Below are 27,367 nucleotides of genomic sequence, written 5' to 3'. Positions count from 1 at the left end.
ACGAAAATCATCCAGTTGACAGATAATTACGCCCAACACCTCAAGTCAATATTCACATACAATAAATAACTGCTAGATTTATAACAAGAATTTGCAAGAAACTTTTCCACTTGAATAAAAATACTACATATTCCATTCCCGATTCAACAAATCATGTACTTTATTTAACAATAAACATAATCTAATGCAAAATTACAAGTGTGAAAACTTGGAGCACAACAAATAATGTTTCTCTCTGCTTTTAGAAAACAAGATATTGAGGAAGCTGATTGCTTTTGAGCTGTTAAGAGAGAATTTTTCTCAGCACAAATCACAGTGTAACTAATCAATCAAGGTGCAGAAACCAGTAAACAACAGCAGCCAGAAGGGAAGTTATATTCTATAAGAGAGACAAAGCTACATGCTGAAGCGTGGCCATGCAGTATAGCTGCAATGTATGATTAAGTCTGCAAATATTCAAGGGACTCTACGTGAAAACACCCACTTGCAAGAGACCCACTACATGAACAAGTGGTGTTATTCTGATTGATCAAATGCTCCACAACAATAAAAATGCATCAATCTTAAGATCACACTAAAAACCCCCCAAATCAACACAGGTTTATTGCAAAAAAACAAAAAACAAAACTATATTTATGTTGAATTAATGAAAAATAAAATCAAATGAGAATTTCAAGCTATTTCTTTTACTCTCAAGTAAACAAATATTTCATTAAAAACGTAGGCACAGTTGCTGTCACTTGTGGAACAAAACAGTAGTATGACGGTGGCTGGGCTTGACTGCTATTAACAGCTTTTTTAAAAAGCTGTTTTCAACTAAAGAAGGGACTAATTGTTTCCTTAAAAATGTCTTCACATTTAAATAATCGTTTCTAATGCTACTGAACCACATTGAGTAAACCTATGGAAACTAATTTCCAGGATTTAAGTTTGGTTGGGAAAAAAAGTGCAAGTGACGGCAAAACAAGAAAAACAAGAGTTGCTTTATCAGTATTATTCTTTTAAAAATAACATAGAAATACATTTGCCTTTTCCATATTTTGCAAGCAAGCATTTAATCATTATTTGCTGTAAAAAAGAAATGTTCCTTGGCATGTGTTTTGAAGGGGGCACAAACCGCCATTTTCTAATGAGATGAAGGGTGTCATCCCATAGGAGAGTGTGTGGAGAAAAAAAAAAACATCCTAATTTTTGCTTTAGAGCCTACATGAGAGCACTTGGTGTAAATACAAAACATATGTCTGGACCAAAAAAAAAAACCAAAAAAAACAACAACAAGAATGAAAAAAAAAGACTTGCATTAGCAACGATAAGGAAACTGTTTCCATCAGTTAATGTTACAGTAAGTCTCCAGATTCTCCTCAACATGGCGTACGCCACAGTGTTCCCTGCCTCTGTCCGAAACGGTCAGCCAGTGGATTTAATGGTTACCACTCAAGTGGAAAGAAAACACCGTTAAAGATTTGAATCGCCTAACAATAAATTTAAAAAAAAAAAAGAAAAAAAAAAAAAGAAGCAATCTCACCGGAAAACAGAATCCCTTGATTCAGTGTAGCCTAAAGGGCTTTTGTGAAAGAGCCCTGCGCTTGGCGACGTAGACTATCTATATCTTGGAGTGAGACCAGCAGCTCAAAGTTGGGCTATAAGCTGCGTTTTACCTAAACAATCCACCTCCCCTCTCCTCTCTCTTTCTCTTTCCCTCTAGAAATATCCTGGACTATGTTTAACAGGATCGATTTTGTGAGTTCTTTCCCTACACTGACATTAACCGCAGAAACCTTCCCACATAGGATGCAGTCTAGTCTGAAACTTTATGTCAGTTTGCCCCTATGGAATTTGTCCATAGCGAGGAGTCCTGAAACTGGGGGCGGGGAGGCTTTCTGTACATTCCTCAGCGATACATTCACTACTCCTCCTGCAGACCCTTCAGCCACGCACACACACACACACACACACACACACACACACACACACACACATACACACACACACACACACACACACACACACACACACACACACACACACACACTCTCCCTCTCTCTCTCACACACACACACGGGCAGGCTGCAGCCATGCATCAGTTCATTTAAACCGACAGAGCCAGGCGAGCACTCACATGACTGCTGTCTCTATACGTTCACCCCACGAATCTACCGCCTATAAGGCACCATCCAGCAGGGCACAGCACGTTTGCGCCGAGCTCCCGCGTGTGCGTTTTCGTTATTTCGTTTGCGGCGGAAATCGTTGCAACCAAGTAAGCCGGGTTATAAAAAAATTGTATGAACCGAAATAGGCCAGCGGAAAGCGCCCATGTTTAATAAATTCCGCATATAGGTCCACACAGAGGGAATGTGTGAATCTATCCACTGAGTAAAAAGTTATTAAGAAACTCATCGGGAGTGGAAACTTAAAACAAATTATACGGCGATTAAAACTTGGTATAGGCGCACTAAAAGTGAAATGTAAACGCTCTCTTTTATTCCCTTTTCATTTAACCTATTTATGTGAGTGGCCCATGAAAGCAAATGCAACCTAACACTTCCTGAGAAGTTGAGGACAGGTATAAAAAAGGTGCCGCGGATTCGGCCACTGGCTTGGGTTTCGTTACATCTTTATGGCTCGTGACAAAGCCCAGCAGAGGAAACGTGGGGAGAAATGCATAATTGGCGCGCTGATTCATATAGAATAGTCGGGCCGAGGAGCCAATGAATGAGCGCGTTGAGGCCGAGCCAGCAGCAGTAGTACGGAGCGGGTCTGCGGCCCTCCGATTGGACAGCCTTCCCGGCCAATCAGAAGGCCGCGTGTGTTTGTTCAGCAGCAGAGGAGTAAACCCACTGAGACAGCCATGGCCCCGGTCGGACTTGGTGGCTGAAGGGCCCACTAAACCAACACTCCCTTTGTAACCTGCTTTGCACGAGCACGCACACCTAGGCCCCGTTCACCAGCAAACACCGCAGGGACACACGGTGCTATCGTTTCAGGTCAAAGCAGGGCTCTCTGCACTAGCAATTGCAGGGCTGCAGAGGGGGTTACACCCACCTAAAGTCACTTTTACAACACTTTTTCTTCGCGAGATACAGTTTAACTAACTTTTCAAAATGACATAGTAAATGGGCTAATACAAGGCTGCGTCGCTTACCATGACAAGCATACTTTTACAGGAAAATGAAATTACAATCAATGCCATTATGTGACTTTTTTATATAGTTGACATTGTTACTTTCTGGCCTCGTGTAATACTTGATTTTTAATTGGCCCCTAATGGCTCCTATAGGACAACTTCATGTAACATAATTGTGGGAATTAAACGACGCCCTTATGTGTGCCCACACATGATCCAGAAAAACCTGTCTGACACACAGGAATACAGTAGCACGCGTATCTCAAATTATGCTGTCACACGTCCTCGGTGTTGAGCACATGTAAACCCTTTTTGCGGCCTAAACTCTCAGTCTGAAGGTATCGGGATAGAGCTGAATTCTGAACTCTGAGGTTATGAATATGCTAAATGTAGATGCGTGCGCTCGATTGCCAGTTTATTGGGACCACAAATCTAAATCTGGTGCAGTCCAATACAGCAGTTCTGTAATAAATTCTACCTTCGTGAAGTTTATAGCGTTCAGATTTTTTTTTGGAAACAGTTTGAAAGAGGTAGTGATTCAACTTTATGTGGACATTTTAGCAGCCACAGTTATAATGCTGTTGAATTATGCCGCGTTATATCTGGGCCGTGTTTCCAATATTTTGTCCACCCCATTTATATCAGTTAGGGTCGAGTAAATATTAGAAACCCCACTCAGTATAACACGGTACTGTTCAGCAGCCAAAACTGCTTCAACAAAAACCTTCATGAAGGTAGAATTTACTGCAGGATTGTGGTATTGGACTGCATTAGTTTTATATTTCTGTACCTAATAAACTGGTAAGTGAGTGTATGTATCTACTGTATATTTAGCACAACTACTAAGTATGAATTGTAGCCAGTAAGTAACCGTGTAAACTATAAAATGTTACATAGCATAGCATGAACTATAATTTCATTTCCCTGTAAATGTATGTAGATAGACAGACAGATAGATAGAGGTCTGGTCTTCAAAACCGTGTTTCTATGTTTGACTATCCTTTTTTACAAATCCATTGTCAGGTGGGATCCGACGATAACCACGACCGTGTGTGTGCAAATTTTAATGTTAGGGTCTTTGGTGGCGAAAACCTTGAACAAGTTCTCCTCTGACAGTATATCGACCTTTATCCCATCAACAGGTGAGGATTCCGCCGCCCATTAGTCCCGTAAGCGAGGCCACGCTCTGCAGGGTGACCTACGCCAAACTATCGGCCTTCGCCTATGATTTACGAAAGGAGCTTATTGACAGCCCTGCAATATTTTAGTATTCCACACGTGATCCAATTGAGCTGCGCCTCTACATAGGACAGTAAGGGCACTTCTGGTGTGTGGAGACCCCTCCCTCTCCCAGTAGATGCAAATCCATACCGGAGGTGGGCTATAGCGGTGAGGCTTCGCCATGTGCATTCGGTCCACATGGCCAACGCTTCCTCGTTATAGCAAACGGCCTGAAAGCTGGAAAAAAGCAAGTGGCGTGGCAACACTCGTCTCTCCCAAAGACAACCCCCTCAATATTATTTTGTGTAATAATGGGCAAATCGGGCCTGCCGTTGGACTCTGAGCTGTGGCTCGGGAAGGGCATGGCTCCACTCTAGTTGGAGAAGATGGATGCCGTCATGTGGATAGTAGTACGTGTCATTCTCATATTGCGCGGGGGCCCAAGGAGCGGTACAGGGCCCTCCCTATTCCAGATTCTTGAAATTAAATGTGTCCAGTATGCAATTTAACAATACAGTGCAACATCATTTATGAATGGCCCCACCCCCTTTTCCTCCTACTGTGTCATCAGTACAGCGCACTTAACACTGCCGTGCGCACAAACCCCCGCAATATCAGCGTCTCCCTGCTATGGGCGTGCGTGAGCGCACTGCCGGTTTACTATCCCTCAGCCGACCAATGAGAGTCGAGGGTTTGCAGAGAAAGGCACACGAATGTGATTCTAGTAAAGATACACTGGGTTCTCACGGAATCCCTTTACGCACATAGCTCGCCAGGTTTTTTCCCAACACCAATCCACTCTTCCCCTCTTTTTTTTCTCCACTCCCCTCTGCTGTCCCCACCCCAGATTCCCGTGCAATTTTCCCCAATCCCAAACACTTAATTGAGCAATTGGGATTCCTCACGTGTGGGCTGATTTGTAGTTTGAACACGTGGCTCATTCAAAAAAGCCGGAATAGCAGAGGATTTTTTTTTCTCCCCCTTCTTCTTCTTCTTATTCTAGGCTCTAGACTTAGAGGCGGGCGCCAGCCTTACCGTGTGTGACATTCTCTGTCTCTTTGCCAAGGGGTTTGGAGGAAGACACAAAGTAGTTTCTCCTCCTTTTCACCCAGCCCGCCATCGTTTGGAGACACGAGATTAATAATTGAGCATTTATTTATTGCGCGATAGAGACAGAGGGGCGAGGGAGCGCAAACGCACTGTGAGGCTGCCAGTTTAAATCTATCTGTGGCTTGAACGACCGGGAAGCACGCCACAGCCACTCCGTAGTAGTAAAGGCGATTTAGGCTACTCCAAACACTGCACATCCGTGAGAGCAAATAACTATCTCTCCCTCAGCGTAAAGATTGTCCCTTTTCGGCGCAGAACATGAATAAGCTATACATTGGCAACGTGAGCGCAGAAGCGAGCGAGGAGGACTTCGAAACTATCTTTGAGCAGTGGAAGATTCCGCACAGTGGTCCATTTCTTGTCAAAACTGGCTATGCGTTTGTGGACTGCCCGGACGAGAAGGCTGCAATGAAGGCCATCGATGTTCTGTCAGGTGAGAGATTTTGGGCAAAAAAAGTGGTATTTTTTTCTAAAGCCTCTCGTACTGCTGCAATTGTGTGAAGACTGCCTTTACTTCAGGGCCCTTATGAGAAATGCATGTAGTCCTGTAGGGTGGGGGTGTATCCAAGCATTTCTTTTCTCTCACACAACCTTTACTTGGCCTTTTGACACTGTGGGCTCAGAGAAATGGCTGGCCGGGGTTTGAGTGAAATTCTGCTTTTGTAATTTCAGAGTGTAGCGTGATAAAATGGTCGAGTAGACACAATCATGAGGATGAGAATACCAAGGCTTTCCTACTGCAGGTTATGTGCCGTTCAGGGCAGTGGGACGCATAGGCAGCGGGGCTGTGGACGCCGTGAAGTGAGCCTTATTGTGGGCTCTATCACACAGTCCACTTTGGCACGAATAGGAGCACAGGCCGTAGTGGGTTGCTGCTTTTTACCAGCTCCAATTTGAACTTTCACTCCTCTCCCAGTTTCAAAGTATAGGCCTTCTCCAGTGGCCACAGCTCGCTACATTGTGAAGCCATTTCGCCCATGCTGACACACCAGGTGGTTTAATTGTGTTGGTCAAATGTAGGCCAACTAACTGAGCCCCACGACCATTTGCTTTTGTATAGTCTTCACTTCGTCTCCTGGTTTGTTGTTAAAGTGAAGCCTGTCCACACAGCACACGTAACAATTTAGCTAAACTCGTATATTTTTACGAATTGAGCTAATATCTGGTTCATTTGTTCCCCTCGTGCTATGAGTGGCTCGCACGTTCAGCAAATTGTGTTGCTAATATCACACTATGCTGAAAACATCCAGGACGCTGCCATGTCTACATATGACCGTTTAGGTTTTTAGCACACGCCATAAAATGAGTAGTAAACACTAACCCCTGAAAAACGCTCCCAAAGGCAAGAGAGGAGGCCTGTCTGGGAGGTCACAGGATTAATGAAATTAAAACAGTTGTATTTTGTGTTCTAGGTAAAGTTGAACTTCATGGGAAACTTCTCGAAGTGGAGCACTCGGTTCCTAAACGTCAAAGGTAGGTCGAGGTTATTATATAGTGCTTGGTTTAACTCGTAGGAGTTTCTCCCCCCCCCTTTCCTCTAGCCATTTTCTACAAGAAGCCTCATATTTGTTTATTCAAGATATGGTGCTGGAAATGTGCATGTGTTTTTCTTAATTCACTTGGTTTACGTATTTTCATTTTGATTAAATTGGGTGTCTTTTTTTTCTTTCTTTTTTTTATTCCCCCCCTGAAATCTCTGGGGTCAAATGAAAGGGGCGTATGGTGCTGGTGTACTCCCTCCTCTTCGCCATGACTGTGGGGTGCTCCTAAAACCGTCGTGCATTTGGGTTTAACTAGCACATGCCTGTATTTTTTTTTTTTTTTTTTTTTTTTTGTCGCTCGCCCATCCACCAGCATTTTTTGTGTGTACGTACAGTACTTGATATTATGTGAGCTCCAACCTCAGGGCGACTACTAAAGCCTGTGTGTGCTGGCTGAAACGTGTGCAGAGGGAGTGCAGGCTGCATTTGAGGCGTACAGGCCTTGTGGAGTCGTCCATTTGAGAAGGATCTGCCCGTCATTCTCCCTGCCTGCCCTGCGCTTCCGCCCTCCTCTGCACATTGTGCTGCTGTTGCATGAGATGGACTCCCAAACGCGAGTGGAATGGGCGGTTTGGGGCCCAAGTCACGGAAAACCCTAGTTTCAGATCCAGACCCCTGTAGCCACACTGGGCTGTTGTGTTTCAGGGAAAGATTTCGGTAAAGCGTACTGTAAATATTTTTTGTGGGGTCTACCTAATCTGTGTTGAGGACGTAAAATACTGGGGCTTTTTTGGCATTGAATGCGTATTTTCTGGTGGTGACGCAATTTGGTCATAATTAATGCTGTTCCTGAGTTAAATGAAAATGGCTCCTGCTTGCTAATTGGTGTAATTATTTCCAAGAGGCATTATACGTAATGTGCCTGGTTTGGTTTTTCTTTAAAGTTTAATTGAATGAACTGCTGATTCTTCGCAAAGCAACGAGCCACGTTTGAAATCAGAGTCGAGGTGAAACGTGTAGGCTTTTAAACTATTTTACGTGGCTTAATTTAATTTAGGAAAGTGCCTAGAAATGAAAACGGAGCAGTCAGTTGTTTTTTTTTGTTGTTTTTTTTTTTTGACACCTTAACGTGAATTGTATTTTCCACCTGGAGCTCATAGAAGCGGCTGGTAGACTGCTGGTCTAATATGTAGCTTTGGATAAATAAACCAGGTGAGCTACGTGGGGCTTTTGCGTCTAATCCTGAGACCTTCCTCCAAATTTTCCTGATCACGGAAAAGTGGTGACGTTTCTGTCTTTTTAGTGCAGTCTGCTGTGTTGGCTATGGCAGCAACAGAGTCGAGTTTCAGCCACACTTCAAAAAAGTAAAACGTGCCCTCCCTTTACAACACGGAACATAGCAGCAGTCAACAGGACCAGTATTCTGAGTATAGGCTACACATACACACTTGTACACTGGGGCCCCTCTTTGCATTCCAGCCTGCAAATATCAGCTGGGGGCTTGGCCAATCACCATGGCTTAACCTTTGAACCTCTCAGGAAGGGGAAGTGCTACAGCAGACAGGGATCAAGGTGGGGTGGCTGCAGTTTGAGGTTCATAAAGATAGGGCTGCGTAGGGTGACCTGCTATGGACTGTGGCCTTTCACACTGGCCAAATTACATCATGGTAATTAAAGATGTCGATGTACATTCCTCTGAATTTGTCATGGTTTTGGCAAAAAGCCACTAAAATGATCTCCACTGCATTAGCTAAACATCTGCTGCATTCAATAGTGACTCCTGAAAATATACTGTGTGCATTAACAGCATAAAACAACAAATTTCAGTTAATTGAAAACATATTGTCCATAGATAGGTTTTATAACTATGAAAAAACGTTTCAGTCACATTCTGGACTTTTATTTTTTACTTTGCCCGACTTCCGAAAACGTTTTGTGCTTGGGGTTTTTTGTTTTTTTTTTTTTAAATCTGACATTTAAAGATGACACCCACACGTTCTTGACAATATCTTGTGCTTTTATATATTTTATTCATATTCTGAGAAAGCAAGTAATTTTTTCAATATATCAAGTATTAAAATGAGTCTAAGGTGTATTCACCATTAAGTTAAAACAGCTATATTTTCCACAATTGACATAACATTTTAAAATGGCAATTATATTTTAACGTTTGACCTAGCTTTTTACAAATGTATATGGAATTTCTGTGTTAACGCAACTTAGGCCACACAATGTATTTTTGCCAGCAGTTACTAATTGAGCAGTTTTTTTTCTTTTTAAATTTCACTACAAATATTTAATCCTTTTTTATATAATATAAAAACTGAGTTGTGTTAATGTCATTGTGTACACGCTGACTGAACTTCTGGGGTCAGATTATGCTCCCTTTGTTGAAAAAATTCGACAAAATATAAAAACGTTGCATGCATATACCCCCTAGGTCACGTGTACAGGAAGAAAATGGCATGGATATAGGAGGGGTGGCCTCGGTGTGTGTGTGTGTGTGTGTGTGTGTGTGAGAGAGAGAGAGAGAGGCAAGGGGAGGTTAAACATACTTTGTTCAAATTTGTACAACTTTGATTTTTTTTTCTTTTTTTTTTTTTAAAACAGTATATATAGTGTGTCACTGAGTGGTGGTGTAAAGTTTCTGCTCTTTTTCCTTGTTCTTGTTGTTTTTTTTTTCTAAAACCAAGAACTTAAAAAAAAAACAAAACACATCTATAAATTGAGACAGTAGTGTAGGTCATATCAGCGTTGTTTGTAGAAATGGCTCTTGGCTCTTTATTACAAGAATTCTGGGTCATGGGGTCGCTGTGGGGCCCCACCTGCAAAAACGGGGATTTGGGAGGGAGACTTGGGGTGCCAGCAAATTATGAATGTGGCCCCTTGTTTTACCCGGACTACAGGCAAAGGTTCCTTAACTCTCCCTCCTCCTAGAGTCAAATCAAAAAGACATTGTATTTTTGATATCTTAAATATATGTAAAATTTTATTTTGAGTGTGTTTGTGGTGGACAGGTAAAGATGCAAATGTGTAATAGTCCTTTGCCAAAGTTGAGTAATTTCTAACTGTTACTACTCAACTCACTGGAATTCTCTGAGGGAATTCCAAACCAATCTATCCAAACGCAAATGTTGAACGTAGTTTATTGGGTGTACAGTGTGCATATAAGGCCTGTGAGAAGGCAACGGAAACCAGACACTGTGGAGTTCAGTCATTCAGAACCTCTGCATACTGAATAGTCAATGGCTGTGGATGGGCGTTGAGCACAGATCACGTGTGTACCACACGGTAGTGTGGTATTGTTGACGTAGAGCCCTTATGTGTAGGGGTGGACGATTAGAAATAGAGATGAATACAGGTGTGGTTCAGTGTCATGGTACTTGACCTGTGAATCCTTACTTTTTTATTTTTGGTTTTTTAAATGGATGCATGTGAATGCTTGCGTACGTGTTTATACACCCACTCCACAGTGCGGGCCCATAGGTCTCAGCTGGGTGGGGAATGAAGGGAGTCAACATGTAGAGTGTTGGTCCATTTTAAAAGTAAATAAGGAGCCTGGCCTCCTCTTGGCCATCACATGACGAACCAACCCCAGTCACTCCTGGCCCTCCCCTCCTTCCCTCCCCCTCCCACTTTTAACCCCGCTCTACATGTTCCTGTCAGTGGACTTGTCCGTGTCCATGGCAACAGGGCCCCACCCCCACAGGGCAGAGAGGGCCCTTGTTACCCTTGCCTGAAACAGGGCTAGTACCCCCCCCCACACACACACTACTACCAACACCCCCCCCCCCCAAATTCAAAGGCTGGGACCAGGGAATGTATACCTCCCCCACCCCACCCCATACCCCGGCTGACTTCTTCTGTGTGCTGTGTAGAGCTATAGGTTAATCCGACTGGAAGTGCTTGGTGCATTTGCACATTTCGCATGGCGTTCCCACCGCAATGCAGAGCATACAGAATGTGCGGGGAGAGGGGGCCGGATCAGCTAGGAATGGCACACTGTGCCGGAAAGGGCTGGAATTCCTCTTGGAAGTTATTTGGGAATTTTCTTTACAATTTACCCCTTTTTTTTAGAATTAAGTAGTTTCCTAATGTCTCAAATTAAATGTTGTTGAACTGCATTTAGCTGGATTATGGTTGAAGTGGCTAAACTGAGGAAATTCAACTACTGCGGCCCTTGTTGCACATGGGAAGTACCTTTTACTCCCTACATAAGCTTGTGTGTAATTTTAAAAAAAATTAAATTTCTATTACATATCCCGTTTTCTTAAATTTGTGTTCATGGTGTAAAGAGTGAATTTATTAATGCTGCAGGTTGTAAAGTGCTATCATCTACACAGCAGATTACAAAACTGTTAGAAGTGAAGCTGTTTGTACAAGTAGATGAGCTGCATTTAAAGATGATTTAACAGCTCAGTCAAGGTTGAGGGACAGAGCAAGATGTGTGTCATGTAACTTTTACATTAAAATTTTTACACGCACGATGGAAAAGGGTGTCCACACACAGTATAACTTGAATTAGCTGCACATGTATCAGGTATGTGCAGAAAGAGCATAAGGCTGGTGAGGAAATAACTTTGGGGTCAGGGTTTGTGATTCCACATTCTGTGTACGTATGTTTTCATGCTTCAGCTCCCAGCCAAATGTACGATTTGGGTTCTTTAGGTTTGTGCGTGTCAACAGGCAGTGGACTCTGAAGTGGCCTGCCCTTTTTTTAAATTTTTAAAAATTATTTTTTAAATTGTATATTTTTGTACAACATCCACTTGCAGGTGGACACTTTTGAAACTCTGATTGATCCACAAGGTCCATTGTCTGCATGACCTCCACACATCGCCACTAATGCTGCTGTACACAAAATTTAACTAAAATTGGGAAACTTCATTCTAAAAGGATTTGGGAGTTTCTGTCCTGGGTGTTTCTTGTGACAGGGCCCACAGCAGCACCATTGTAGCTGCTAGTCCCCACTTGCTTCTGCTATATGCGCACACTCTGGAAAAAGCACACAATTTTAAATCTTCCTGTTTAGTGTGACATGGCAAGTAGAGATTCCCTTTGGTGTCTGACGCCCGCACCCCCCCCTTTTTTTTTTTTTTTTTTTAATTTTTTTAAAATTTATTTATTTATTTTTTTTGATGACAGCTGGATGCTCCTGGATAAGTGTCTATTTTGGTTGAAAAGAGTGGGCTTGAGCCTAGCGGTGGATGAAACCTCATGATGCAATTCTACAGGGCACATGCTTGACTTGAAGTGTATAGACAACACATTTTGACAGTTATATTTGCATTTTAAATACCCCCCCCCCCTCTCATTGATGCTTCTCACTACTCCTTTCTCCCGCTTCACCGTCCTGTTTCTCTTCCTTATCTCATTCTTCACACTGACACAATTGGTGATTTGGGGGAGAGGGCGTGGTACGTTTTTAGCTTAATTTTTATTTTGAACACCCTCAACTCAATTTAGGCCACCCAGTGCTGATTCTAAATCGCCCCTCTGCCCACTTTTTCTCCTTCACCTCCTTCCACTATTTACCAAGGTTCTCAGTGCACCTGCTGCCTGCTGAGTTCGGAATGGAATTAAAGTAGAAGTCATATCTGTAGCTTCTCCACCCTAGTCTGTCTTTTTATATGGCGGAGAGAATGAGGACCTGCGATGGATTTTTTTTTTTTTTTTTTTTTTTTTTTTTTTTTTAAATGAAATACCTTCTGTCATTTGTATTATTCTGTCCTTGTTTTCTGCTGCTAACTGTCTTTCTTCCCTCTTCTTTCCCATCACTCTTCCCATCAATTTCTTTTCTCTTCCTCCTCCTTTATCCACCCCCCCCCCCCCCCACCCTCTTACTCCCTTGTTCTCTCTCCAGGAGCTGTAAACTGCAGATCAGGAACATCCCGCCTCATATGCAGTGGGAGGTGAGTGCTAACAGGCTGGTAACTTCTTCCAGGGCGGGGCACCATGGGGCAGCCCAACTGGGCTCTTGCTTAGTGGCCTCTGGAGTCACCTTGCCTCCCTTTGGGTTTCAATTGAGCATGCACTTGATGACTCGTTTGAAGAAGGTTACAGCTCAGACCTGTGGGTAGAAATGATTGTTAATGTCAGTGGGAATTTGACATTGAAGAGTGCAAGGTTGAGTTTTTACAATTTATCTACACTGGAGCTTGGGAAAGGCAGGAGAGGTGGTGAGGTTTTACTGAACACAGATGGTGGAAAAATGTTAAAGGATTATTTGGGTGTCTTGATGATTTAGCTGGCTCACACTTATGAGGAAACTTTGAGCAAATCACATGTTTGTAGAATTATAGTCCTACATGTGTTGGTTAACTACTAGGCATGATCTTAAAGCATCTCTGATAAAGCTGGTTGTTGATTTGACTTGATTTCTTTTTTTTTGGGGGGGGGGGGGGGGGGCTCTTTTGACCTGTCACTGTCTTTCAACACTGATGTGCCAGTTTGAAAGCTTTTTTTTTTTTTTTCTTAATATAAACACCATGTTTTCTTGCAAAAAAAAACCCAATTCTGATCTTGAGATGAAGTAAATCAATAAACCAGGGGTATTGTCTGAGGGCTTGTGAAACATTCATGCGATGAGGGCTTTGACCTGGCCAGCCCAAGTGTGCAGGTCCTTATATGGTTTATGGGAAATTTCTATTTTTTTTTTTTTTTTTTTTTAAATAGAAACTCAATTTAATTATTTACTACTTTTGTGTACTGTAGTTTTCTTGGTGTTTGTGTACAGTGAGTCTAAAAATTACATGATCTGAATTATTTAAGATGCACATATCAGTGTTCTCTTGACACCTAGAGGGTGGACAAAATAAAATCAGCACTTTGGGATCTATTAATTCCCCTGAAATAAATGCAGCTTATGATATTTTAAAGCTCATGATATCAGGGTTTTAAGTCTTTGTCAGAGTGGTGTTGACTCAACCGTATTGAAATTTCAGGACATAGTTGGACTTAAGTGTTGGAGAATGCAATATAAAGCTTTTCTATTGTTAATTTGCAACTAGATGTCACTTAGTAAAATTACACAAACCATAAATGCCATCATAAATTCCTTCTTATATTATCATAGTCACATGAATACTCTTGACACTATCACCATAATACAGCAGTGTAAAGTAAGGAAAATTGGTTGTTTTTTAGGGTTAATGTGCTGAATCATATCAAATTGTACAAGTGTTGATTTTATGTCCATTATATTGTCCTACATTAAGAAAAAATCTAAAATAAAAATTCATGAATCGCTGTTAATAACCTCAAGAATGACAGTTCTACACACAACTGTTCTAACTCGGGTAACTTTTTTTCAACTGCATTAATTATTTGACTTGATCTCGGATTAAGCCTGGAAGTGAACCTTGGTATTTCAAGCAAAAATACACCCACAAATTTTCCTTGACAAAATCTTCAGAAAACTGCGTTTGAATTGATTATGTAAAACTGTCCTCAGTTGCATAAGTAGTAGTTCACTGGATGTTCTTGAAGCAGGTTTCTACTGTGGTTTTAAACAGAGTTGAAGCAGTAAAATTGACACCCAAGCTCAGTGTTAAATCTCAAATGCAGTCCATTTGCTTTCTATTCCTTAAAGGGTTAACAGGCAAAAATCTGTCATGCAAAAATGAATAATATCAGTAGAAATGGTGAGCTGTAACATGGTCAGATTTCAAGGCCACTGCCTGATTAGTGAAAAACGAATGTCAGTGTTGAGCAACAGTTTGTGTGTGTGTGTGTGTGTGTGCGTGTGTGTGTGTGTGTGTGTGTGAGAGAGTATGTGTCCGTGCATTGCATGTCTTTCTTTCTCTGCATATTTATAAGCGTTTAATTTAAAAATCCTTGGTATTCACTGACTATTCTGCTGGGCATACGTAAATTTTATTTATTTATTTTTTTTTTTTTTTTTTTTTTTTAAATAGAAACTCAATTTAATTATTTACTACTTTTTGTGTACTGTAGTTTTCTTGGTGTTTGTGTACAGTGAGTCTAAAAATTACATGATCTGAATTATTTAAGATGCACATATCAGTGTTCTCTTGACACCTAGAGGGTGGACAAAATAAAATCAGCACTTTGGGATCTATTAATTCCCCTGAAATAAATGCAGCTTATGATATTTTAAAGCTCATGATATCAGGGTTTTAAGTCTTTGTCAGAGTGGTGTTGACTCAACCGTATTGAAATTTCAGGACATAGTTGGACTTAAGTGTTGGAGAATGCAATATAAAGCTTTTCTATTGTTAATTTGCAACTAGATGTCACTTAGTAAAATTACACAAACCATAAATGCCATCATAAATTCCTTCTTATATTATCATAGTCACATGAATACTCTTGACACTATCACCATAATACAGCAGTGTAAAGTAAGGAAAATTGGTTGTTTTTTAGGGTTAATGTGCTGAATCATATCAAATTGTACAAGTGTTGATTTTATGTCCATTATATTGTCCTACATTAAGAAAAAATCTAAAATAAAAATTCATGAATCGCTGTTAATCCCCTCCAGAATGACAGTTCTACACACAACTGTTCTAACTCGGGTAACTTTTTTTCAACTGCATTAATTATTTGACTTGATCTCGGATTAAGCCTGGAAGTGAACCTTGGTATTTCAAGCAAAAATACACCCACAAATTTTCCTTGACAAAATCTTCAGAAAACTGCGTTTGAATTGATTATGTAAAACTGTCCTCAGTTGCATAAGTAGTAGTTCACTGGATGTTCTTGAAGCAGGTTTCTACTGTGGTTTTAAACAGAGTTGAAGCAGTAAAATTGACACCCAAGCTCAGTGTTAAATCTCAAATGCAGTCCATTTGCTTTCTATTCCTTAAAGGGTTAACAGGCAAAAATCTGTCATGCAAAAATGAATAATATCAGTAGAAATGGTGAGCTGTAACATGGTCAGATTTCAAGGCCACTGCCTGATTAGTGAAAAACGAATGTCAGTGTTGAGCAACAGTTTGTGTGTGTGTGTGTGTGTGTGCGTGTGTGTGTGTGTGTGTGTGTGTGAGAGAGTATGTGTCCGTGCATTGCATGTCTTTCTTTCTCTGCATATTTATAAGCGTTTAATTTAAAAATCCTTGGTATTCACTGACTATTCTGCTGGGCATACGTAAATTTTATTTATTTATTTTTTTTTTTGTGGGACTAAAATTTGTCAGACAACTTTTTAAAAGGGTGTAATTAGACTAAAGGTTCTTTTTTTTTTTTTTTTTTTTAAATTTTGAAATCATGTGTTTAGAAGTAAGATCCCACTGTTAACTTGCATGTGGAATCTTTGTGTCAGTAAGACGTCCTTACCTGAATTTTTTTTTTTTTTTTTTTTTCTTCTCGGTCCCTCTGCAGAGGTTTAGCAGTGATTGTATGTACTGGTAGTGTTTAATTTTCTTAGTGAACTGCACCATTGTTCAGTATTACTCTACATTGTAAGTTTAATACATGGCTTTAGATCTCAGCCTGATTCACTCACTGTGATCAAATGGCTACGGACAGGCTCAGAGTTTTGTAATGGTGGGCTCGCTTTGCCTTCGCATGTCCAACTGCAGCTCTAGATCCACCCATGTTTCTAGTATGTAGCGAGCGAGCTGTCTCAAAAGGTGACATGGAGGTTTTTTCTTCTTTTTTTTTCCTCCCCCTCCAGAGGGGGAGGGGATAGAAGAATAGAGGAACAGATGAGAATGGGATCTTTTGATGCAAAGGCCTTGTATGTATCTTATCAGGTAGATAAGACAATGGGTCATGGTGTGTATAGCCTTACAGCGAAAGAATAGTGGTTAAAGTAGTGGCGTGTTCACAAGCTGTAGTGGGTGGGTGGGCCTGGACTGTTTTCCCCTTCCCTTCCATGTGCGCCGATTCACAGAATGTGTAGCATGAACTCGTACCCCTCCCCCAGCCACTGCTTCCTGCTGGAATGTACCCCACCCTTTCCTGAATGGCCTGGATTCCCATTGGCCATGCTCGGCAGATGGACAGGCAAAGCAGCCATCCAGCAGCCAGCAACTCTTGGCTTCAGGGAACTCATATGGGTGCTGGAACAGCCAATGATGTGGAGTGGAGATGGCAGGGAGGCGGGAGGTTGCTTGGTTGGTGGGTTGGTGGAGTGGGGGGGCGGGCGGGAGGAAGGGGGTGGGAGTGGGGGGGGGGGGCAGGGACATAGTCTTGTTGGCTAGAAAGTGGGGTTGAGCTCTTGGGGGGGGTGTGGCCTTAGGTTCCACTGAGCATGGTCAGAGGTCTTAGCTTAGCTTAGAACCCTCGCTCCCCCTCTCGCCCACATTTTATCACATCTATGAATTGAAATCCTTTGGGCCGGTGGCCAGCTTGGTGTGGTTTTCTCTTGGCTGTATTGTATATTTTTTGCTGTTTGCCTTTTTTATACGTATGATTTCAGCATGCAGGGGTGGGTTTTTTTTTTTTGTTTTTTTTTTTTTGTTTGTGTTTAAATTATCTTGTTAGATGCATTAGTCTGTTTGTAAACCTAAGATTATTTTTTTAATAGAAATTATTTTTTGCATGGGTATTTTTTTTTTTTTTTTTAAACTAGACTTTAAAATTTTATAAAACTCGCTTACCACCTGGAGCTCCATGCAAGTTCCCTAAGGGGAGAGTCATAATTTGAGGTAGACGGGCTTTTACAAGAAGGCAGCAAATTTATCCACGTAACTCAGCACTGAACTCTGGGGTTCAGAATTAATGGAGTGTGTCCTGGTAGTAAGCTGGGCTGGTTCCCATAGATGAGCTTCTGCTCACTAACGGGTTCTGGTCAAAGCCTTCAAAGTCTCTGAGTAATCATGGCTTTTCTTTCTTTCTCTTAGGTTTTGGATAGTATGCTTGCTCAGTATGGTGCCGTAGAGAGCTGTGAACAAGGTAAATACAGACTCTCATTTAAGCTTTGTGTTGCAGGACTGCTTAAAATATAATTCCTCCACCTTGCCTCGACACACACCTTTTTTACTAGTTTCAGAATTTGTGTGCCATGTTTTATTTAGCTGTACAATCTTGTTAGGTCTGGTTTATTAAAAATAAAAAATATCATTGTAGAATTTCAAATGTAGTTAATTTGTAATTGTTTGTGTACATAAAAGAAGCCCATGGTGGTAAATCATGTGTTATTGAATGTGTGTGTGAATTGACTTTGCTTTGTGTGCTCCCACAGTTAACACTGACACAGAGACTGCAGTAGTCAATGTTCGATATGCAGCCAAGGACCAAGCCAGGCTGTGAGTACATACACGTGCACGCGCACACGCGCAGCATATTCAAATCACTGACCTACAACTCATCTGTCTTGGTCTTTGACGTGGATCTGCTCAAGTTTTTCAAATTACCCAGCATTCTCTATTGTAAATTACATCAACTTCCTCTGTCTACTATTCATACAGTGCACCTGATTTCCTCCTTCCTAAAACCAGTCTAGTTTAATTTGACATGCAATGATGATGGGGAGGAGGGGGGAGTGCATGTTTGTTTGGAGAGGGAGGGGGTTAAATTAGCAATCTGGTGCCCCCTGGTGTACATGAATCATACTACAATGTTCCCCTTCGCAGGAGTCGTTGAAGTCGTCTCCAGGCATAATTGATTGTTTCACCACAAGTCCAAATCCTTGAGGCTAACAAGGTAGACATATATTCAGAGTGAAGGCTGTCTTGAGGTTAGAATGGATTTCCTTTAGCTCAAGAAAAGTGGTGTTTGGTCACTGCTCCACAGTTCGTTGGACTTGTAAGGAGCTCTAGCTTCCTCGCTGTTGCTTGTGCCCATCACCTGAGAAACTGTTACAATTAGGCCTGGGGCCTTGTGAATTTGTTTTTAATATTCCCAATCCTTGAATTTTGCCATTGATTAGGTGACCGGAAAGAAATCTGAAGTTTTATGTTGAGAACCTGAACAGAAAATTGTTTGACAGCTAAGCCTGTCAGAGCTTTTTCACTCCATGACTGTTGTCTAAAAGCCTTACTGTGTGGTTAAATCATACCCCACTCACTGGGAATTAAGAGTTTTATGCAGAGACTGACATCTCTTTATGCTCCCCAGAGCAATGGAGAAGCTGAATGGATCTATGATGGAGAACTATGCCTTGAAAGTGTCCTATATCCCAGATGAGACGGCTGCAGCAGAGGGTCCTTCAGCAGGGGGCAGGAGAGGCTTTAATGCTCGTGGACCCCCTCGTTCCAGCTCTCCAGGTCTGGGCGCCCGGCCAAAAGTGCAGTCAGACATCCCGCTGCGCATGCTGGTTCCAACGCAGTTTGTAGGTGCTATTATAGGCAAAGAAGGCGCCACTATCCGCAACATCACCAAACAGACCCACTCAAAGTATGTACACAGAGGTCAGGAATTACACTGAGCATTGCTAGTGAGCTATTTCCTTTTGCTTGTACTGTTCATGTCTAGCATTTTAAAGAATTTTTAAATCATCATTCCTTTCTTTCAGGATTGACATCCATAGGAAAGAAAATGCAGGCGCAGCAGAGAAGCCCATCACAATTCACTCCACCCCTGAAGGTTGTTCGAACGCTTGCAGAACCATCATGGAAATCATGCAGAAGGAAGCGCTTGACACAAAGTTGTACGTTTTTGCCAAAACAAATTGAGAGAGACAGAATATGTGCCTTAGTTCTACTTAATTTGTGTCACCTATAAACTTGTGAAAGTCCAGAGGCACAGTATTTTTTTTTTTTTTTTTTTTTGAAACAAACCCTTGACCTAATTAGATCTCTGGTGATGTAATGGTCTTAGTTATATCAATAATTGTTTCACTTGTTACAGTCCAGTCAAAGTGAGGGTAATGTATTCAAGTTGTGCTGCAGAGGTTTGTGGTTGGGAGATAAATGGTAATTTCTTATTGGTCAAGCCTGTTTTTCGAGGGGGTTTGTACTGTGAACTAACTGGCTTGATGGTGCATAACATGCAGACAAATGGAAATATTGGTAGGAGAGGTTTCATCTGAATGTTTTGTTACTGTAGGGGGAGCTTTTAACTTGACATCATCTGTCTTGTGCAGCACTGAGGAGATCCCACTGAAGATCCTTGCACACAACAACTTTGTAGGAAGACTAATTGGGAAGGAAGGACGCAACCTCAAGAAAATCGAGCAGGACACAGGGACCAAGATTACAATCTCGCCGTAAGAGTGTTTGACATACTCTAAGGTCACTGATGGCTCTTTTAATGAACACTATTTTTAGTCCTTGGAGCCCATTCATAAAAGTGCCACTGACCATGCCATGCATTTTTAATGCTGTAGTATTTGCTGTGGTCCCCCCTTGCATTGCTTTGTCCAGTCTCCAGGACCTGACCCTGTACAACCCAGAGCGGACCATCACAGTGAAGGGCTCCATTGAGGCGTGCTCACGAGCTGAAGAGGAGGTGATGAAGAAGATCAGGGAATCGTATGAGAGCGACATGGCTGCTATGAACGTAAGCCTTTTTAGCACGTATTCAACAAGGATATGGATGATTCCATCAAATGGGAAGTGTAAATTAATTCTCTTCTGATTGTCCATTCTAGAGGAATGTTTTCATTGACTTAAATGCTTCAGAAGTAACAGCTGCAACAGATGTTTACTGTGACTAAGTTTAGGTTTAAACATGAAATGAGAACTGAATTTTTTTTTTTTTTTTTTTTTTTTTTTTTTAATAAGGAAGGAAATCAGATAATGGTGTTTACATTCACAGCAGTGATCTGGAAACACTGCTGCCATAGCAACACTTTCATATCCTGAATTGTTGTCATATAAATACACGTACTCAAAAAAAAAAACTGACAATGGTTTTCCATCGGGATATTGAGTTAACCAGGTTTCTTCTCATGCCATAATCTAAAAGATTTTCATTTTTCAAGAATATTCAGATTAAAAACCAGGAATATTCAGGTTACTTAAATTCAATGTCAGCGACAACAGATCCATCTCAGCGTTTGGTATTGAGTTTACAGTGGCTGCTTTGAACTCAGAAGATGTGAGAACTGTTCCTGGAAAATGAAACCCATTACACAGTGAGCATGTTGTTTACAAGGTGCACATAATAAAGGAATCACTGAAGATTTTATGCAGAAAATGTATCACAAAAAGATGCATCAAGAATCTTGATAGGCTCACAGTTTGATATATTTTGCCTGTCTGGGGTTTACAAACATCCCTACTAAAATCAAGCTGATGTTCTGAGATTGCTAGTGATTGTAATCATTACTTCTGTCCGCAGTTGCCACTTAGGTATTAAACAAATTCAATATCAATCTTCTGGGGTGTTTTCCCAACCTTGGCTGCTTAAATTGCCAGCTATGTGAATAAGGTTAGTTACCAGAAGAGATTCTCAGAATGTGTAATAAACCAGCGCCTTCTTTACAATAGTTTACTTTATTTCCGAGAGTCCCCTGTTCAAAATCTTAGGTGGTTATTACATGCTGTTCCTTGAACCCTCAACGCCATAAGTCTTCAGCGGATGTGCGACTCTTTGTAAATACAATTGATTAGCAGTGTGAATGAACAAGCTTACAACTTGAGCTGTGTATTGGGTTAATAGAGTTGTTCTCATTTCTCTGCAGCTCCAGTCCAACCTGATTCCAGGCTTGAATCTGAACGCTTTGGGTTTGTTTCCCAGTGGAGCACCAGGCATGGGTCCCTCCATGTCCAGTGTCCCACCTCCTGGAGCCCATGGTGGATGCTCATCCTTTGGAGTAAGTGACAGTGTCCATGTCGCATACTATAACAGTGGGTTGCCCCTTACACACCACCATAACAAACCCGGGACTGGCTGTGTTTTTAATCTTAAACTCATTGTCCTTCAGCTCTTGGATCAGGATAGTGACATCTAAATTTTATTAAAACAGCAGCAGACATTTAGTCTTCAGCGACTCAGTGCCATATTTCTTTTTTCCTTTAGAGCAGTCCTTATGGGGGTGAGGGGCCATTTTGGGCTTCTATGCCGTCGGCGAGCAGCCTGCCCCTTTCTGTAAGTCACCTGTCCCAGTGCTTTGCACGGCTTGTGGCTGCTCGCTGCGGGATTAGGGTCAGAGTTTGCTACGTCAAAGTTCTTCTCCAGCTGCCCACTGATCTTTGACCTTTAGGCAGGCCCTAGTCTATCTGCAGTTAACTTGGTGGATGGGGAGACACGAGTCCTGGAGGGCAACAGTAGCTTGGCTAGTAGATAGATAGATAATTTTTTTTATCTGCTACAACAGATGTTTTACAGTGTTATTTATGCCAAATTTGAAGCATTTGCTGTTGTTTTGGGAAAGTGCACGTTTTTGAAATGGCGAGTAAAACATGCTCAGCACTGAAAGCCCTTCTCCAGAATTTGGAAGCAGCCAGAACAAGTTGTTGGTGTGGCCACAGCTGACAAATTGACTGGAATATTGGGCTCCACCCAAAATCAACAGTGCTACTTGTTGTTCCTTTTTGACGAGGCAGCCACCTCCCCTTACAGAGCTCAAGTCAATTACACACCCTGCTAACACAAGTGACGTGCTGTTGCAGTTTAAGATAAGGCATCTGTAAATAATCATCTGTAGTTGAACTTTTTTCTGTTATTGAGTAGAATGGCAAAAGCATTAGCTTCACATCAAGAGGCCACTGTTGATTTGTCTTTCAGATGAAATTACTAAACTGATGCATGTGGCAAACTCAGATTGTGGATTTTAAATGGAGTGGACTGAAAGTGGCCATTTGCTAAATATTTTAAAAAGCTGCCAAACAGTGTGTGAGTTGAGCAGTGTAAAACAAACTAAAAACTCAGTTGTTTTGGGAACAAAAAGTGTTCTCTTTTCATTAGTGATGAGTAAGTACCTGGTGGTGGTATGAAGTCCCATTGGATATGACAGTAGCATCTACATTTCTATTACTGCAGGACAGATATGCCACTTCTGGTAATTTCAAGTGGATGGCATGAGCTCCAATGCAGCTTAAAGCGTTTATACAGCTTTTGCTAGATCCACTGTCTGTGTTTGTTCATTGGTGACTGGAGTAGGGCAAGTGGCCTGCAGTTGGTCTCTGTGTGATCCTCTCGTGTACTACTCGTGTTTATACACCCAGCAGGGACACCCAGAGTCGGAGACGGTTCACCTGTTCATCCCTGCACTTGCAGTAGGAGCCATCATCGGTAAACAGGGTCAACACATCAAACAGCTGTCACACTTTGCTGGAGCCTCAATCAAAGTGAGTGACGGACAAGTGGTGAAGTTCTGAATCTCAATGCAAACATGTCGATGCTAGCTGTCTTCCCGTTGTCTCTTGACTAATATGAATTGGAAGTATGTGAATAATTTTTTTTCTTTTTTCCTTTAGAGCAGTCCTTATGGGGGTGAGGGGCCATTTTGGGCTTCTATGCCGTCGGCGAGCAGCCTGCCCCTTTCTGTAAGTCACCTGTCCCAGTGCTTTGCACGGCTTGTGGCTGCTCGCTGCGGGATTAGGGTCAGAGTTTGCTACGTCAAAGTTCTTCTCCAGCTGCCCACTGATCTTTGACCTTTAGGCAGGCCCTAGTCTATCTGCAGTTAACTTGGTGGATGGGGAGACACGAGTCCTGGAGGGCAACAGTAGCTTGGCTAGTAGATAGATAATTTTTTTTATCTGCTACAACAGATGTTTTACAGTGTTATTTATGCCAAATTTGAAGCATTTGCTGTTGTTTTGGGAAAGTGCACGTTTTTGAAATGGCGAGTAAAACATGCTCAGCACTGAAAGCCCTTCTCCAGAATTTGGAAGCAGCCAGAACAAGTTGTTGGTGTGGCCACAGCTGACAAATTGACTGGAATATTGGGCTCCACCCAAAATCAACAGTGCTACTTGTTGTTCCTTTTTGACGAGGCAGCCACCTCCCCTTACAGAGCTCAAGTCAATTACACACCCTGCTAACACAAGTGACGTGCTGTTGCAGTTTAAGATAAGGCATCTGTAAATAATCATCTGTAGTTGAACTTTTTTCTGTTATTGAGTAGAATGGCAAAAGCATTAGCTTCACATCAAGAGGCCACTGTTGATTTGTCTTTCAGATGAAATTACTAAACTGATGCATGTGGCAAACTCAGATTGTGGATTTTAAATGGAGTGGACTGAAAGTGGCCATTTGCTAAATATTTTAAATAACTGCCAAACAGTGTGTGAGTTGAGCAGTGTAAAACAAACTAAAAACTCAGTTGTTTTGGGAACAAAAAGTGTGCTCTTTTCATTAGTGATGAGTAAGTACCTGGTGGTGGTATGAAGTCCCATTGGATATGACAGTAGCATCTACATTTCTATTACTGCAGGACAGATATGCCACTTCTGGTAATTTCAAGTGGATGGCATGAGCTCCAATGCAGCTTAAAGCGTTTATACAGCTTTTGCTAGATCCACTGTCTGTGTTTGTTCATTGGTGACTGGAGTAGGGCAAGTGGCCTGCAGTTGGTCTCTGTGTGATCCTCTCGTGTACTACTCGTGTTTATACACCCAGCAGGGACACCCAGAGTCGGAGACGGTTCACCTGTTCATCCCTGCACTTGCAGTAGGAGCCATCATCGGTAAACAGGGTCAACACATCAAACAGCTGTCACACTTTGCTGGAGCCTCAATCAAAGTGAGTGACGGACAAGTGGTGAAGTTCTGAATCTCAATGCAAACATGTCGATGCTAGCTGTCTTCCCGTTGTCTCTTGACTAATATGAATTGGAAGTATGTGAATAATTTTTTTTTTTTTTTTTTTTTTTGTGTGCCCCCCTCCCCCAAATGCTGGCTGTCTGCCCTACTTCAGATTGCCCCTGCAGAAGGAATGGATGCCAAACAGAGGATGGTCATCATCGTTGGACCGCCAGAGGCTCAGTTTAAGGTGCTGTACCTTCACAGCTGTATATCACATAAAACACTGTTGGCAGACATAAAAGAATGGAGCCACATAGTTAAATTTGATGGTAGCAGCTGTTGGGTAGGTCTGTTAGTGGCTCTTTACTGCCAGCGTAGAAATAAGTTTTTCTAAGGCTTTTTTTTTTTTTTTTTCTGGAAAAAATGTCCCATTTCCTAAGTGCAGCATGAGTAATCTGTACTCAAACCTGTCTGGCTGCAGGCTCAGTGTCGCATTTTTGGCAAGCTGAAGGAAGAGAATTTCTTTGGACCTAAGGAGGAGGTGAAGCTGGAGGCACACATCAAGGTTCCCTCCTTTGCTGCTGGACGAGTCATCGGGAAGGGTGGAAAAACTGTAAACAAGGACATTGTTAAATTAATCGCTTCAGTAGTTGAACAAAGTATTGCTTTTAAGTATTAGTGGTCTTGCCCAACTATTCACTCTTAAGAGGTTTGTTTCGATCTCTGTTGTGGCTGCAGGTGAATGAACTGCAGAACCTGACGTGTGCAGAAGTGGTGGTGCCCAGGGACCAGACTCCTGACGAGAATGACCAAGTCATAGTCAAGATTAGTGGACACTTCTTTGCATGCCAGGTGGGTCTTTTTTTTTTTTTTTTTTTTTTTAAATCTAAAGAAATCATAGAAGTACCTCTGGAATGCAAAATCCCAGATATACATGTTTAGGAAACTCTTTGTTTTAATTAAATAAAGGTCATCACAGTAAGATACTTTTTGAATAAACACAGAACTGGGTGTTTCATCGCAACCGTGCAACCACTCATTAGCCATTTTAACAGCATGAGCAAGTACGGTTATGTAGACTGAGTAATAATGAACTGATCTTACAAAAAGCCATCTTAGTCAGATATTGAGTTTAATTCAACAAGGTCTTGCATATGGCGAGAGTAGTTGTCCAGTACATGCAGTGAAGAGCATGGACTTAGTGTAAGGCATCGCTTGTGGATGTCACGGGACCCTTGTTGTGTTGTGCTGTGATCTGGATATTTTCTGTCCTCTAGCTGGCCCAGAGGAAGATTCAGGAGATTCTGGCCCAGGTGAGGAGGCAGCAGCAGCCCAAGCCCACATCTGGAGCCCAACCTCCACTGCCCCGCCGGAAGTAAAGGTCCAGCGGACCTGGAGGAATGGTGACTGAATCTGCCAGAAGACTCGACAGATGGACAGATGCAGCAGAGTCCAGGGGGAGATGAAGACAAGGGGTAGTCATGCTTATCTCAGGGGTCAGAAGTTATCACCAACCAAACATCCACCCCTCCTTGTCTTACTTGATGAACTTTCAAGTGTGGCTAATAAGAGACCCTGTGCCTCTTAACCTCCACCCACCTCACCTCTCTGCATCTCTGTGAGAATGTACTTCTGAGGGCTCCCAACAGCGTCACCTGCCCTCACATGTACGCACCCCTCGACCGCTCTCCTCCTCCCCCCCACGGGTGTGTTTATATATATAATATATATATATATATATAAATATATATTAAAAAAAAGTCCTTTTTTCCCTTTTTTTTCTTTTCTTTTTTTTTTTTTTTTTTTTTTTTTATACACTAGAAACACAAAGAAGAAATAAGGATCCCCCTCCTATCACCTCCTTGGTGTGGTACTTCAAACCTGACAAAATGTTTTGGTTGACTTCAGATTTAGTTGACACTTGGTTTTTTTTTTGGTTTTTTTTTTATTTTATTTTTTTGTTTTTTTTTTTGGTAGCGTTTAATTGGTTGAAGCTTTCTCATGAGTTTTCTGTGGAAAGGAAAAGGCATTGCTATCAAGGTCCTGGTCGGACCAACAGAGAGGTTTGTTTGGGGGGAGGGTTGGCTCAGATCGGGTGGGCCATGTTTAGGGGAAAGATTCTTGTTTCAGGACAGGACCCCTGAAAGGGTGGATTATATTGGGCGTCCTGCCCTTGTAATGATAGTGGCATTTTATAAATTCGGATGCATTTTATAGATAGACCTATATACATAGATGAATATATATTTAGAGGTGAGGGCAGCACCATGACTGACACTTAGGGAAATGGTGCCGAACTGCTGCTGCCCAGGAAAACCAATTTAATATGCATTTTACTTAACTACCTCAGGATCTAGTACCTCAGAAGAGAGAAAATGATTATATATATATGAAAAATGTTCCTTTCTTTTTTTATTTTGCTTTTGTGGTATTTTGTATACTTTATAAAGCTGATAGTCTTTTGAACATTTTTATTTTTTTAAGAAAATTTAAAATTTGGTCAGCTGCCAACTGACCTTGCTTTCAACTCTGGTGCTTTAGGTGGCATTGTACATGTGTGTGTGACTTAAGATGACCCTGTACATAAAGTCTATTTGTACATAGCAGCGCCGGAGCAAGAGTTGGCGCCCCCTCAGCTGGCGGCTGACAGGAGTATCGTGAAAATCGCCTCAGTTTTTCCCCTGAGGGTCCACCATCTTCTGAGAAAAGTACAAAACAGACATGCAAACAAGCCAACCGTACATAATTGCAGCGATGCCATTTAGTTTTGGGATTGACATTGTTATTGGTAATGGTACTTTAATTTGTCAAAAATAAATTCCTTTTTGCCTTCCTATGAGGGCTGTGGTCAGGACTCTACATGGTGGACTTTAATGGTCCTCTCTGTA

The 27,367-nt window shown here is 41.8% G+C and overlaps 1 protein-coding gene across 2 annotated transcripts; it reads left to right on the top strand.

Annotated features, from left to right (window-relative positions):
* Positions 1–5,084: 5,084 nt before the first annotated feature.
* On the top strand, positions 5,085–26,215 carry igf2bp3 (insulin-like growth factor 2 mRNA binding protein 3). 2 transcript variants are annotated; one of them, XM_040122773.1, is made up of 15 exons: positions 5,085–5,888; positions 6,868–6,928; positions 12,800–12,848; positions 17,748–17,799; positions 18,089–18,152; positions 18,964–19,242; positions 19,361–19,495; positions 19,931–20,053; positions 20,211–20,346; positions 21,473–21,604; positions 22,962–23,081; positions 24,652–24,726; positions 24,961–25,092; positions 25,218–25,331; positions 25,757–26,215. In XM_040122773.1, exons 1-15 carry the CDS (start codon positions 5,714–5,716, stop codon positions 25,856–25,858), a joined length of 1,749 nt encoding a protein of 582 aa, XP_039978707.1. In that variant the 5' UTR covers positions 5,085–5,713; the 3' UTR covers positions 25,859–26,215. The 2 variants fall into 2 exon arrangements, with proteins under 2 accessions (XP_039978707.1, XP_039978706.1); XM_040122772.1 differs by having other exon boundaries at positions 5,086–5,888; positions 22,959–23,081.
* The last annotated feature ends 1,152 nt before the right edge of the window (positions 26,216–27,367 follow it).

The sequence above is a fragment of the Xiphias gladius genome, chromosome 24 (assembly GCF_016859285.1).
Source record: "Xiphias gladius isolate SHS-SW01 ecotype Sanya breed wild chromosome 24, ASM1685928v1, whole genome shotgun sequence".
NCBI lineage: Eukaryota > Metazoa > Chordata > Actinopteri > Istiophoriformes > Xiphiidae > Xiphias > Xiphias gladius.
Note: the sequence above shows the minus strand (reverse complement) of the source record. Positions and strands in the feature narration are given on the sequence as shown.

Bases quoted from the DNA above. Each gene is read 5' to 3' on its own strand.
- igf2bp3 (XM_040122772.1), top strand. From the start codon at position 5,714: ATGAATAAGCTATACATTGGCAACGTGAGCGCAGAAGCGAGCGAGGAG. The intron at 19,496-19,930 runs GTACGTTTTTGC...TGTCTTGTGCAG, and splicing joins GAAGCGCTTGACACAAAGTT to CACTGAGGAGATCCCACTGA. The intron at 20,347-21,472 runs GTAAGCCTTTTT...ATTTCTCTGCAG, and splicing joins GCGACATGGCTGCTATGAAC to CTCCAGTCCAACCTGATTCC.